The 13,456-nt window shown below is 37.5% G+C and overlaps 1 protein-coding gene across 1 annotated transcript in view; it reads right to left on the reverse strand.

The window, feature by feature from the left end:
• The window catches only part of LOC104157625 (DENN domain-containing protein 1A-like), a gene marked incomplete at its 5' end in the record, with an annotated part of 122,653 nt that overhangs the window by 44,288 nt on the left and 64,909 nt on the right, over positions 1 to 13,456 (reverse strand). Inside the window, 3 exons of the mRNA XM_009695036.1 lie at positions 896 to 936; positions 1,532 to 1,619; positions 2,183 to 2,284. Coding sequence (XP_009693338.1) covers positions 896 to 936; positions 1,532 to 1,619; positions 2,183 to 2,284 — 231 coding nt within the window. The remainder of the gene's footprint in view (positions 1 to 895; positions 937 to 1,531; positions 1,620 to 2,182; positions 2,285 to 13,456) is intronic.

Here is a 13,456-nt window from a genome sequence, read left to right on the forward strand (position 1 = left end):
CGATTAATCTTCAACAAAAATTATAAACCATTGAATTATTTACACGTATTTTTATATTCACTCTCAGCTATTCCCCTTTCTTACAATTTTACAGTTACTTATCATCCTATGTATTTATATATATTTACGTATATATCTTTATCTATCTAACTATATGATGGGTTTTTTTGCATGACTGTTATAAAATACATTTAGTTCAAAATTATCAAGACAACATTGAGCCCAGCATTTTGTGTAAGGAACCTAATTCCATCCATAACCAGGACAGCAGGCAAATGGAATGCTGCAAAACTCAATTCTGCAGAAAACAATCTCTCCTACTGACTCACACCCATGAACCAGAAATATTTTACTTTTCAATACATCACACTTTATGCAAAGCAGACTTTAAGAATCAGCTGTCAATTATCAGCTATAATAACATATTATTCTCTAAAAGTATTTAAATTTGTAATTTATACAACTAGAGCACTAAACCAAAGAGATACAACAAACATCCCAAACAGTGCTGTCCCCATTCAGCACCGCACACCATTGAGCTTTATAAAGAGCTTTTTGGTGTGGCAACTTTCCCTTGTCTTTCCTTTTCTATTAAAAGGAAAGAGAATCCACATTGTTTTCTAAAATGACAATAACTTATTTCCAGCTGTCTCCAAGACATTAAAAGTGGGATTCAAAAATTTGAGAATTCCTATGGTGATTTATTTTAGTCTGTTTTTTCTTCTGTTCTTTACTTCATCTGAAGAGCCCATTAGTTTCTTACAACTAAACTCAAGTTGGTCACTGCAGGAAACAGGTTAGTCATGTTCATGAGGACAGCGTTAACATCCATACAGAACTGTACAATGGTCCAATAAGAATTAGAATGTCTGTCAGAAGAATATTGTATTCTTACCCTTACTGTAGAGAGCCACTGGTGGTACAATTTGTCGCTACCTAGAGAGAATCACAAAACCAACCAAACAAACTGTAACTCTCTACCAAATAGAAAACAAGCTAGAAATGTGAAGTTAGCACTTAGTGGTTCCAGGAGCACGAACAGTACAGAAATAGAACAGGACAACCATCCTTTTCTTTTAATGGAAACACAACACCAAAAAATTGATGAGATATCTACAATTTTTCTTTTACTTGCTAAGGGGCATTTCTATTTTATCAGTGTTGTCTTTCAGACATTTGAAAACACTGAGTGTTTTTTTAAGATCACTAAAAGAAATTTGAGGTGGTTCCAGGTAAAGTCAAGGTTTTTCAATACCCTCCACTGCAAGAACTCTTTTAGTTGTACTTTAGCCAAGCGGTAAAGCTGAAGTTTTTTAAGACTGAACATACTTTACTCAAACTACAATACATTACTCAAACAAAGTTCTTGACAGAGGAAAGAACAAAAATTTAAGACAGTTCAACCTACAGGGATCACTGTAGCCTCATTTATTTAGGGGAGTAAACACAAAGACTCACTACATCAGGATGGCCCACAAACAGCAAGTCAAGAACAATGTCTGAAATTACTTTAAAATACTGTATTTCTTACCTGCATATTCTCCTGTATTTATTTCTTCTTCAAAAACATCACTGAAGCCCTCGCCAGAGTTAAGAAGATCCAGACGGCCATCGATGAACTACATCAGTGTTAAAAGAGAGTGTAAACAAATCAACCATCCCATCTTTTATCTTTTCAGAAAGACTTTATTCTGCATTTGCTAGAATAACCCCAATGTTCGTATCAGGGAGAGACTCTAAACAGAATGAAAATACAACCAAAACTGGCAAAATGTTTGCCAATGCAAAAAGGTATGCTGCTTCACTGAAAAAAAACCAAAACAGCATTCATGTGTTTGTCTATATACGCAAGTTTTCAGCTTCCTTGAAGCAGTAGTATCATGTTAACAGTAATATGCTTTCTGTACAAAGTTTACAGCAAATATACTGGGTCTAGGTATGCTTAGATCAAAACTGAGCACAGAGACCTTTAGGGGAAAAAAAAAATACACCTCTTAAAATACAGAAAGCCTTATTTCACCTGAAAGTGAGAACAGCCAGCAAGCAGGAATTAAGGTGCTGCCAACTACAGGAATTTTCCTCATTATGTGGCTGACAGATCAAGGAATATAGAACAGCCCTCCAAAACCACAGTTGTATTGTTAAAGAATCTGCTTCTACATTAGAGCAATTAAGTCAGTACCTGCTTAAAGAGCTGGAGCTGAATGGCATTCTGCAGAAACTGCCTCATGACAGCAGAACGATGGGACACAAATGTTTCTTCACAAAAAGTGATGGGTTCACCCTGTAGAGTTCAGAGCAATAGACACTGAAAAAGCTTTGTCTGAATCCATTTGAACACACTGTCTCCATTGTATCTACTTCCCTTCCAAAACAAATAGATAAAGTAGGCCTTACGTAACTTTGAGTAAACTGTAGTTTATTTCCAGGTTTCAAACCTGTGACTGAGAAACAGGTTGGAAACTGGCAAATTGCTTTTCATCAAAATAAAATACATTTGCTTTACACACATTTTGCTAACGCTGGTGAAGGAATTGTCATAATCCAAAAAGGTAATTTTGCTTAATGTCCACAGAATACGACAAAGTCATCTGAATTTTATATATTCTGCTTATCTGCCTCAGTAGACCCGGCCAGTTAACCTACACAAACAAGTCAGGAATGTCTACTGTGTCCTCTCCATGGTTCAGAAAGATTAGACTTTCATACACTGAATGAGTGAAATTTCTCTTTTTCACAACCTTGTTGGCAAAAGGCGGAAATTGTTTTGCAGCTCTACTTTTATCTTATTTTAATGGGTTATGTTAATCCTGAAGTCTGCTGTGCATCTGCTATAAGCGCACAAATTTCTTCCACACTTAAATCTACAAATACTCAATGAAGCAAGCAAATATATTTATTGAATTAAAACCAAGAAATTATCAAAGAATTATTATACTGACGTATAACTAATATGGAGGCTTTTTCATACTGATAATATATTTGGACTCTTCATGTGTTAAGTGTTCAAAATCAACATTAGATAGCAAAAATCAAACCACCCTCTTTAAAAGGGTGGTATCGTTCCATTTCTGAAAGCTTCTTATATTAGTAATCTCGTTTACCATTGGCTGTGTAAAGTCAGCATAACACGGCCACTGAAATGACTGTGCTCAAAAAAACCCAATGCCACAGCATTGCTTGAGCATATTAGTTTTTCATCACCAATCTATGTTGGAAGCCACCATGTGGCCCCAGGACTTCTAAAACCTAATCCACAATAAAAGGATACTAATTCCTCAAAAGTATGGGCAAACTGTGATAACACCCACATTTCTTAAAATCCCTAGGTATTCACCTTTTTCCCCGAGTTCACAATCGATCAGACTTCCTCACTGATACATTTCCTACTGACGTCTGGTCCTGCTCCAGAGCTTATCAACCTGACGGCTGATAGGCACTGCCGATTGCCTGTCCTTTGACATAAACGACCTTGCCATTGTAACTACATGGTGCAAACAGTTCTATCGGGTTTTAATGTAATTTATGAGGAAAGTGAAGGAAATATTTGACTTCAAATAATCAGACCACAGTAAAAAATTTCTTTGTGGCCCCCAATGAACTGGACAATCAGAATCACCAAGGCGATACACCGTGTACCCCACCTCTAACCCAGCAGTCAACAAATGCTAGAGGTCACAAATTGCTCTTAACATGAGGAAAAGGATCAACTGCAAGGGACTGCCTAAGCACAGGGTGGGCCTCTTTCAAAGAGGGAAGAAGTCACTCTTAGGGTAGTTTCTGTCACCCTTTCCTTGGGCCAATGAATTTCCATGGTTTTGGAAAAGAAGGCAGGTTTCTTATGTGACAGCTACAGTTTCAGGATAATTTTAAAGATAATAGCCTGTCTTTGATTTACTCCAGCAGGTATTTATAGGGAAAAACAAAATCACTACAATCTCTCTGGGTAAGAAACATGAGTACGAAAAAACAGCTTTTTTAACTTGTCGTTTTGCTCTCATCAGGATAAAGAATCATAAGAGACTTTGTTTCGAAGTAAACAAATGAAAAATGTTTGGAAAAACAGGTCTGGCTGGTATGTGCCTGGTATACAAGACACTGATGGCAGTCTCCACTACACACAGACTACTGCCATGACAAATGTTCTGTCTCAAAACTCAGGGTATGTATTGTCTGAAAGGTTTTAATGCATTTAAATGACTAACAGCTGATCATGCACACATGTTAGTACATGGCAGAAAGGGACAGAACTTCTGCATGACAGGAAAGTGTCAAAAAAAGACTTTGAGGAAGAGGTAACCTGGCAAATGGAAAAAGCCATTAGTTGATTTAGAGATGGGACTGACAATTTGGACTAATATAAGCTCCCCATCCAAGAACTTCATATATCATATTCAGCTATTGCCATCCCACCTGAGATTTGTTTAAACTCTCTCTGAGGTACCAGGAAGGAAGAGTCAGGATACTACAGAGCACTACAATTAGTAAGAAAAAAATCTTAGGAGATTGCAAATGCATCTGTTACTACAGAAACTGTAGCGACAGACACTTTCCAGGCAACAGTACAACAACAGGATGTAACATCTACTTGACCAGTATGAAAAAGGCTTTCCCATCAAATTCAGCTACCAGAACGTAACAAAGGGTGCCTGAAAAATATTTGTCTGACATAGATACAATCTGGAGTGTGAAAAGAGCTGGGAGGAATACATGAAGAAAAGTGTAGATTAGTCCATGATCAGAGAAGAAGTTCACCAGAGGAAGGTTTAGCTTTCATTTAATCCTCACTTAGAAAACACTTTAAAGGAAACAAGCAACCCTTCGTATAATCTACAAGAATCCAAAATTTCTCCCATGGTCAGAGAAGAGTATGAACATTGTGGAAAGAACTATGCCCTGCCAAGCATAAGCTTCCCCTACTCCATTGTCCATCCAGCACAATGACACCAGCTTCTCCTCTCACAATTGAGCTATGTACCATTCCTATAAACACACATATTGCACCTGGGGGAGCCCAGTAGTATTATAGTGTTAACACACTTCCTTCACCAAAGTACTAATGATTGAGTTTGTTCATTAGGTTGATTAGACCTTTTGACTTCTTAAGAGACAATTCAGGCTTAACTGCTGCTAGACGATAGGAAAAACTTTAATCATCAAGGTCAAGCGTGAGCTTTTCAGCTTAGAATGCATTAGTACCTTCCATCCTCCATGACCTCCAGAAGGGTGAACACACTGTTGCTAACCCCCATCCACAGCTTCATTACAAAAAGACAAGCTGGACAATAAGACCATTTTCTTGACAGATTTAGTTAACTGTAAATTATAAAGCTAATCAGCTCTGCTTTTACTGACAGATGACATTATACACAAGGGGACATGCTAAGAACTGCAGATATTTTGTGAAATGAATGGTCTTGCTCACATGTAAAAGAATTATAATAACTTGTCCTGATAAACCCATCAACTGTTTCCAACAATTAGCATTTAGGCCTTGATTCGTCAGCACCTTAAATATCCATTACTCCCCTCGCCAACTACAAATGCATAACAGAGGCTAAGATAGGGCATCGCAAATGCGCTAAATGTGCGCACAACTCGATCCTGTGAGGAATCTGATTTGATCTGTAATGTTAGATAATTCACTTGTATTTCCAGATTGGATCAGAGATTTTTTTTTTTAATAAAAAAATGCACACATTTCAAAGACATTTAATCTGCACTCTTAACACAAGAGAAGTAACTTTAAAATATAAGACTAAGATTTAAGGCTCCTAGATGCATTGAAAAAATAGGTGCCTTTTCTTTATGCCTTTGCAAATCTCCCTTTCTACGAGTATTTTGTATTCATATGGCATAATGAAGTTCATCAGGGCAGTGCTGCTATCTCCTGACCCCTTAAAAAGCTGAAAAGTTTCAGTCCACACCTGATCTGTTGCCAGCCCTATTTTTAAATCTGAATTCTGTCACACTCTAAAATAATGTTTAAAACTACTTAAGGCAGCAAGTGAAAAAATGAAAGGAGTCTAGGGCTTATTTCAGACTGTTCTAGAGTTTCATGAAACCTGCTGTTATATATTAAGAAGCCATAAGGCAAATTGAAAGATAAAGCCCAATTTTGACTAGCTATGCTGTAAAAATGTCACCATGACCCTCCATCTTTCAAGAAAATCGCTTTTCCTCAGAAAGAAAAACTTTCTTTCAGAAGAGGGTACAGGACCTCACGCAGACAGTTACTGTCAGTGAGAGAAGTATCATATCTGAATTGTCCGACCTACAACACACGCAGACAGGCCAGCTAACTGGTTATGGCAATAACCTTCACAGTGAATATAAGGGACTAAAAATATGTGGGACAGAAGACAGCACTGATTAGAGAAGGACTTGGAGGAAGGGACAGAGGCAAACACAAATGATACTTCTGGAAAGACAGACAGGTGCTACAATAACTCATGTTAAGTCTAACTATTCCCAGTCCTGCAAGAGAGGAGACACCAAAGTGTGCATCTGGATAACGGGGCTTTAAAGTCAGCCTGTGACTGCTGGAGAAATCACTAAGATAATACAGACAGGGTTCAAATTAGGTCAACAGCGAGAGTCTCCTGCACACACAAAGATTTTACAAAACTTGATTCTAAGGTTAAAAAAAAACCAAAAAAAACCCAAAAAAAACCCCAACCAAAACCCAACAACCCAAACCTGAAGACTTTGTTTAGACAATCCTAAAAGTTATGCCATGGAAGATATTACATATATCTTCTGCATTATCATGGTCAGCGTGAGGTACCCGGTAATGAATTTTGTGCTGCTGTATGCATGCCTTTAAACTATGCAGGTGCTCTTTCAAAGCCTCTCTAATAAATACACAAGCCATTAGAGCTGCTCTGTAAACCAGTCGTGACATGAAAAAATGTGGGTGGAACTTAAAGGTGCAGCACAAGATCACAAACTGACAGTCTACAAGCTGTAAGTCTAGTGTCAGTATACTATGCAGCAAACCCCCAAATATACAGCAAGAACAAGGACATGCAAGAGATTCATATATCACTGTTTTATTACTACCTAGATGTTGCAAATAACCACATCCTTTACTAAAATTGGTTATGTTGCAAATGACAAAGTAAAGCCTGTAGGGATATTCTAGGAATCATCATCCTTAATTCCATCCAGAATTATAATGAAACTAAGATAGGAGAATGATCTTACTGATCTGGATATGTATGTCAACGTCAGATGCAACAGCAACCAAAAGCAAGGAACTGCTCTGCAGACCTTTCAAGAATTGTGAATACAATGTCAAAGAAAGATTAGCTTATCACAGCTGAAGAAAGATCGTCAGTCAGCCAGCAGGATTCCATAAAGAAAATCTGAAATTGGTGACAGACACCTGATAGGACATTAGCTCATTCGGCTTGCAATTCTAACGACAAAAAACTCGCTCATTACTACTACATACGTTCAGCACAAGAAAGCTCTTTGCATCTGCCTCAGTCATAATGGAATCAAGAAAGCATAGATCAAATATTCTGCATTAAGCAAATGATACCATAGCTTTATTAGCATTTCAAGATGCTGCTCAGGAACAAAGAAATCATGTGCTCAGAGATTTGACCACACTTCTTCTAAAGAAAACTAAGAGTCTGTTCACAAAGAGACTACCATTTCTGATAAATTAGTATTCCTAAGTGTAATCTTGAAAAGCATTTAAAACCCACATATTTACCAACACAGACTGTACTGTCCAAACACTCACTGCTTCACGTAAATGCCCATTTCCATTACCAGTTCAATTTCAGACTTCTTTTTCCCCATGGTCCTCACTAGAGTATATAACCTCTGGCAGAGATACATCAAGAGTGAATATCCCTACTGCCTTTTTTTTTTTTCCTCTTTTTTTTAAAACAGATTTACAGTATCTATACTTCTTATAGATACTTTTTATAAGATTTACAGTATCAAACAAAATGGGCCATTTCTCTAAATTCTCAACCTTGCAATTGCTGGTGAATTGGAATTTCTGACAGTTGTCATTATTCTGCATGTGATCTGATAACTCCTCTAATAAGATGTAATAATATCACTGAAGGAGAAATAAAGGGGAGAAAGGTGATTGCAAGTCAGTCAAATCACTGACACCAATCATAACACTTAATCGCATCAACACCCCCTTCAAAATGTCCTGCGTCAAAACTTAATGTATACCTGTGCTGTGGATCATGGGTATATGCACATACAGCAAGCTGTAGTCACCTACCGAGCCATTACCCTTACAAGAGCTTGGGAGCTTGCTTTTACAAAACATCCCTTGACAGACAAATCACATGAGATGAGACAGACATGTTCTGCAGTGCACAAAATAACTTAACATGCTTCCCCAAACTCCTAACTTGGACATGACTAAATGTCACAGAAGTGTTTTTTTCCGACTGGACTATGAAGAAGCAGAACACACCTCACACTAACAAGAGGACAGGAGAAGTTTGCAAAAATGTGGAGTTGTTTCTGGTTACTGGCTGTAACCGTTTTCTCATTGGAAAGATATTGGAAGATAATAGATAGATATATAATTTATTAACTTCCATAGATATTGGAAGTTAACAAATTTCAAAATTTTACCTTGTAAGCATTCTCAAAATTCTTATGTAGTTTCCTTTATAAAACTAGATACCAACTGGAGCTCTGAGTTAGACTGCAGGAAAAAAGCAGACTCATATCAACAAATACATTCTTGACCAAAATCCAAATAAAATTAAAGCATTCTCAGGAAGGACATGTATCTCTTTCCTACAACCACTGAAGATACCATGAATATTCACCAGCAGGCTGTCAACTAGGATGAAGCAACTTAAACACATAACTCAACTTTAAATGTGAAATTACAATACTCAGATATTCAGACTTCATCAAAATCTTTTTTAACACTAATTAGAACTCTGTGGCCTGTGCTTCTTTTAGAACCCTAGTAATACAAGTATTATTATAATGCAATGCATTATTAAGCTGTAATCAATTCCACAACATTCAAAATGCCTTCAGATCAAAAAAGTTCAGGTGTATTAAAATTACTACAAAACTTTTGTAGAAAAAACACACAGTAAGATTTATTTGCGTTAAAACATTGTAAGAAGATCTGCTCAGATACTGATAGATTCAGTGAAAATTCCACAACACCCCTTTATACATTATTTCAGACGGTAATATCCAACACCATTACAGGATCTGACAAACCGCACCAAACCAACTTCAAATAAAAAATGAAACAACAAAAAATGTGTAACTGGAAAAAATTCACATCACATAGCAATGTTTTTGCTTCTCCTTTCGAACCCTTTTAGTTTATTAGGATACCTGGCATTTTCATGTTAGACCAAGTAAAATGACACATAACTCATATTCACAAATAATGAAACTACTTCACTGTAATAGAGCAAGCCATCTCTCAAAGTGTTTATATGGCTAATTCAAGCCATTGCCTGCCCTGATTTCTGAATCACTTACATCACCCAGCCGTTTTCTATCCCTAAGCAACTGATAACAGCCTCACGTCTCTAGAACTCAAGCAACAAACCTGGAAGATAAAGTGCAAAGGAGCCAGCAAGAAAGCATTTAGGGCTGGGGGAGGGGGGCAGAAAAAATAAAAAATAAAAAAAAAAAATCACCATTTCACAGATCAAGAATAGAGGCATGAAAATAATAAGTAACTTGTGCACGGTCACAAAAGTCTCTGGCAGAGCCAAGGAAAAGAACCGAAATTTCTTTAATCCCTGTTCAGTACCTTAAATACAAGGCTATTCTTCCTCTTCCTACTTGATATTGTGTCAATGCATGAGTGTAGGTGTTGAAAGACTAACAAAAGAAAAGTAATAGTATGGTATTATGAGCTGAGAAACCTAATCTTTATCAGATACAGCAAATCTCTATGATGCTGCCTATACTAGGAACTCTCTCTTTGTCCTGAATATGCTTTAAATTACTGGTATAATATGTACTGTATATTGTTCCACTCTTATATTTATTCCACAAAAACCCCTGTGGCCTGCATGTGATTTTATCATTAGCTGGCAAGGTAATTTCAGGGCCTAGTTCTGCAATCATTCCATGAGCAATACTCCCATTGAAGCTAGTATGTTCTGCATGCAAAGCAGCTACCAATTCAGGTTCCCTATAATAAAAAGACCTTTCTCTATTTTAACTATTGTGGAGCATTAGTGACAATACAAAAAAGGAGAAAAATCACAGTGTAATTCTTTATATGAGTTATTTTATACTACGACAAAATAACAAAAGTGTGCTTGGAAACACAATCTACACAAAGTATTTCCTATGAGACAAATGACAAGATTTTTGGTTGTTTGTTGCCTTTATTAAAACTCAACAGAATACAGAATATTTTGTTAAAATAGGAAAAAAAAACAACCAAACTCCGCAAAACCAGTAAATGATTGGCCAAGATTTAGAAATGACCAATATGCCTAAGGGTCACAAATGTTAATATTTTGCTTTCTTTTGATTTCTTAGATACACGTAAAAAGCCAAACGCATCCAAAACAATGAAGCTTCCAGGATTCACCCAAGTAAATATGTTGAAAATATGGTTTTGTGCAAGACGTATAGGACTCCTTTGTATCATGATGCCCAAACCAACACTGAATAAAACAGTTGTTTTCAAGATTGAAATATTTTAATACAATATTTAGGTGCTAATATAGATGCAGAAGGAGAATAAACTGTTTCTAACTTAACCAAAGCAATGTGAGAGAAGCTTTAGTCATAAAGATAGGTCATAAAATCCCACTCTCTTAGCCAAGCAACAAACCCCCCATGTCTATAAATAAAATCGATATAATAGAACTAAACTCGAAATTTTCACTGAGTTAGAGACATGTAGTCTCTGGCAGATACACTAATGCACAAGATACGAGATAACATGACGTGCAATGCCACCTCCTTCATACAATATTCTGGCAAAGTAAGTGCTACTACTATAACAGAACTCACTGAGGTTTGATTTGTCATCATGTTATGCCACTTGATAATTTGGTGTGGAAGCCTCAACTATTGCCATGAAAAAACACAGCTAGAAAAGAAGTCACTTTAGAGAAGGAATTTATCATGTCGCCCGAGAGAGATAATCAAAGGCACTGGGTTAGGAACACTGGAAAAAGGTTTCATTCCTTTCTGTTCAAGTCACGTAACGGTCTCTGGGGAAACCTAAGTGGTCAATGATTACTATATAAATGCATACACACATATGCTTGCTATGGTTATTTATCACACATGTGAGATTATAAATCAATAATTTAGGTCACTAGACTCTTGAAGATGCAACAGCATCCATTCCTGGGAGCAACTGGACCTTGCCATACCAAAGACACTTGCCTCTATGCTGCTCGTTACAGAGCATTAGTATATTTATATTGTACGTCTGCCCAAACAACTTTTGGAAAAGAACTAAGAAATCAAGCCCACAACTGCTCAAAATGCTTCTCCTCTCAGGTGGAAAAAAGCACAGTAAAGCATTTCCCTTTTAAAATAAGCAAGAATTCTTCATTCTCCCTTCACTGTTCATTCATTCTTCGTTTATCAGAAAGAGGCTCAGATTTTACCACATGAGAAGGTAAGACACACAAAAAGTCCCATTAGTACAATCACAAAAACTGTGCTACTTTTCAATTACTTTTAACAGAGCTCCTCGATCACTGGCACCAAATTAAACCCTTTCCCCCACCTCACAGTAGCTGAGGATCCCGCCACATTAGCATGTATCATTTTTTATAAGTTACATTTGATTTATTTTCCCCCCAGGCTCTCCTCTACAACACTGCACTTCTTGCAGTTTTTATTTAAAAAAAAAAAAAAAATCCCGCCTCTGAGAGACTGAGAATGCTGTGTCTTGCAAGCATTTATTTCACAGTATGTAATCAGTCTCAGTCCCCCAATTCTTTCCTGGTATATTCATAGAGAGAAAGTTGCATCCAGCATGAGGACGAAAAAAAATAGAGCAGATTTTTCCTTTCACCACTTCCCCCACAGGTTTTACTCAATCCATGATGAAGCAACCGAAGGGAATTTGTTCTGCATTCCGGCAAATCTACGGCTCACAGACACTGAAGCCGAGCTTTGCAGCAAGTGTAATCATTTAGCGTTTGGCCGCATGACTCCTCCCAACTCCCATTATCTCAGCTACACATTTTTGACATGGAAACCATGCAAAATTTCTGAACTCTTTTGCGAGGGGGGGAAATGCCATCTAATTAGACCACATGTGCAGAGAAGCATCTGGCTCAGAGCGCAGCAGTTTACACAGTTCCCTGAGTTGTCGTGGAGACAAGCACACGACCCGCTCGGAGCTGCAACTCTGGGGCACGGGTCCAGATGCACTTCTAACATATTCTGACAGAGAGCAGATGGGCAGATATTTGCTGGGCCAAAAATGCCAGCTCTGCTCCCCTCCAGACCCACATGCCCTCAATGATAATTTTTATCTTGTAAAAGTCCTTCTCATCTGCCCTTGCACCTCAGGCTTTCTCACCTAGGAAATAGAACTAAATCTGCCATGATTTCAATCAGAAGAGTCCACAAACTTCAATCCCATTTCTGTAACAGTCATAAGAAGCACTAACAATTGACTAAATATTATCCAAAGATTTGAAAAATCACTCATTTTGATGCTTTATTTTGGCATTAAATTCAAATTACATTCCTGGAAAAATGCACATGAATTTCTGTGATTCACATGGTGCGTTACTACATCTTGGCCGGTGAGGCTGGAAGCTGTTTTAATTATTAATAAAGTAAAACAAACTTTGCTCTGCATATTTGTAAGAATTGCTAATAATGATGTCTATTATTGCGGTGACCGCACAGCTTTGAGACCCTATTTTCAGTTTCTTAATATTCTCTCAACTGTATGAATACACATTTTCTGTTCCACATTCCTTTCTAACTTTAATGCTTTAGTTCAAATTAGCTGCACGTTCTGCTAAGAACATCTGCAAGGGAAAGAAAGTTGACTAAAACGTAACAATCTCACAACTTTGGTTGAAAAGCCCTATCACTCCACACAGCCATTGAACAGGCCTTGCAGGAGGCACACTATCTTCTATTCAGTTTAGAAGATGAATTTCCAGGAGAGAAAAAAAAAAAAAATATATATATATATAATCTTGGCCCAAACTCACTCAGAAAGAACCACCACTTGTGCCTACAGTTCCCTGCAGGCTCTGAGCATCCTATAGCCCAAGATTTTCTCTGTGATTGCTTCACCTGCAGCAATGACAGGCCAGAGGCTGAGAAAGCCAGCTGAATAGGCATGAAGCAACAGTAAAAGAAAACACTCGCTGCCCGCTCACTTCACCTTCAAGAAAGCTGACCGCTCCGGAGGACGGGATGGCATTCTGTCGGTGCCACAGAGTATCTCCATCACGGATGCTCGGTATTGTTGCAGTAGGCATTT

The sequence above is a fragment of the Cariama cristata genome, unplaced genomic scaffold, assembly GCF_000690535.1.
Source record: "Cariama cristata isolate BGI_N322 unplaced genomic scaffold, ASM69053v1 scaffold2962, whole genome shotgun sequence".
Classification (NCBI taxonomy): domain Eukaryota; kingdom Metazoa; phylum Chordata; class Aves; order Cariamiformes; family Cariamidae; genus Cariama; species Cariama cristata.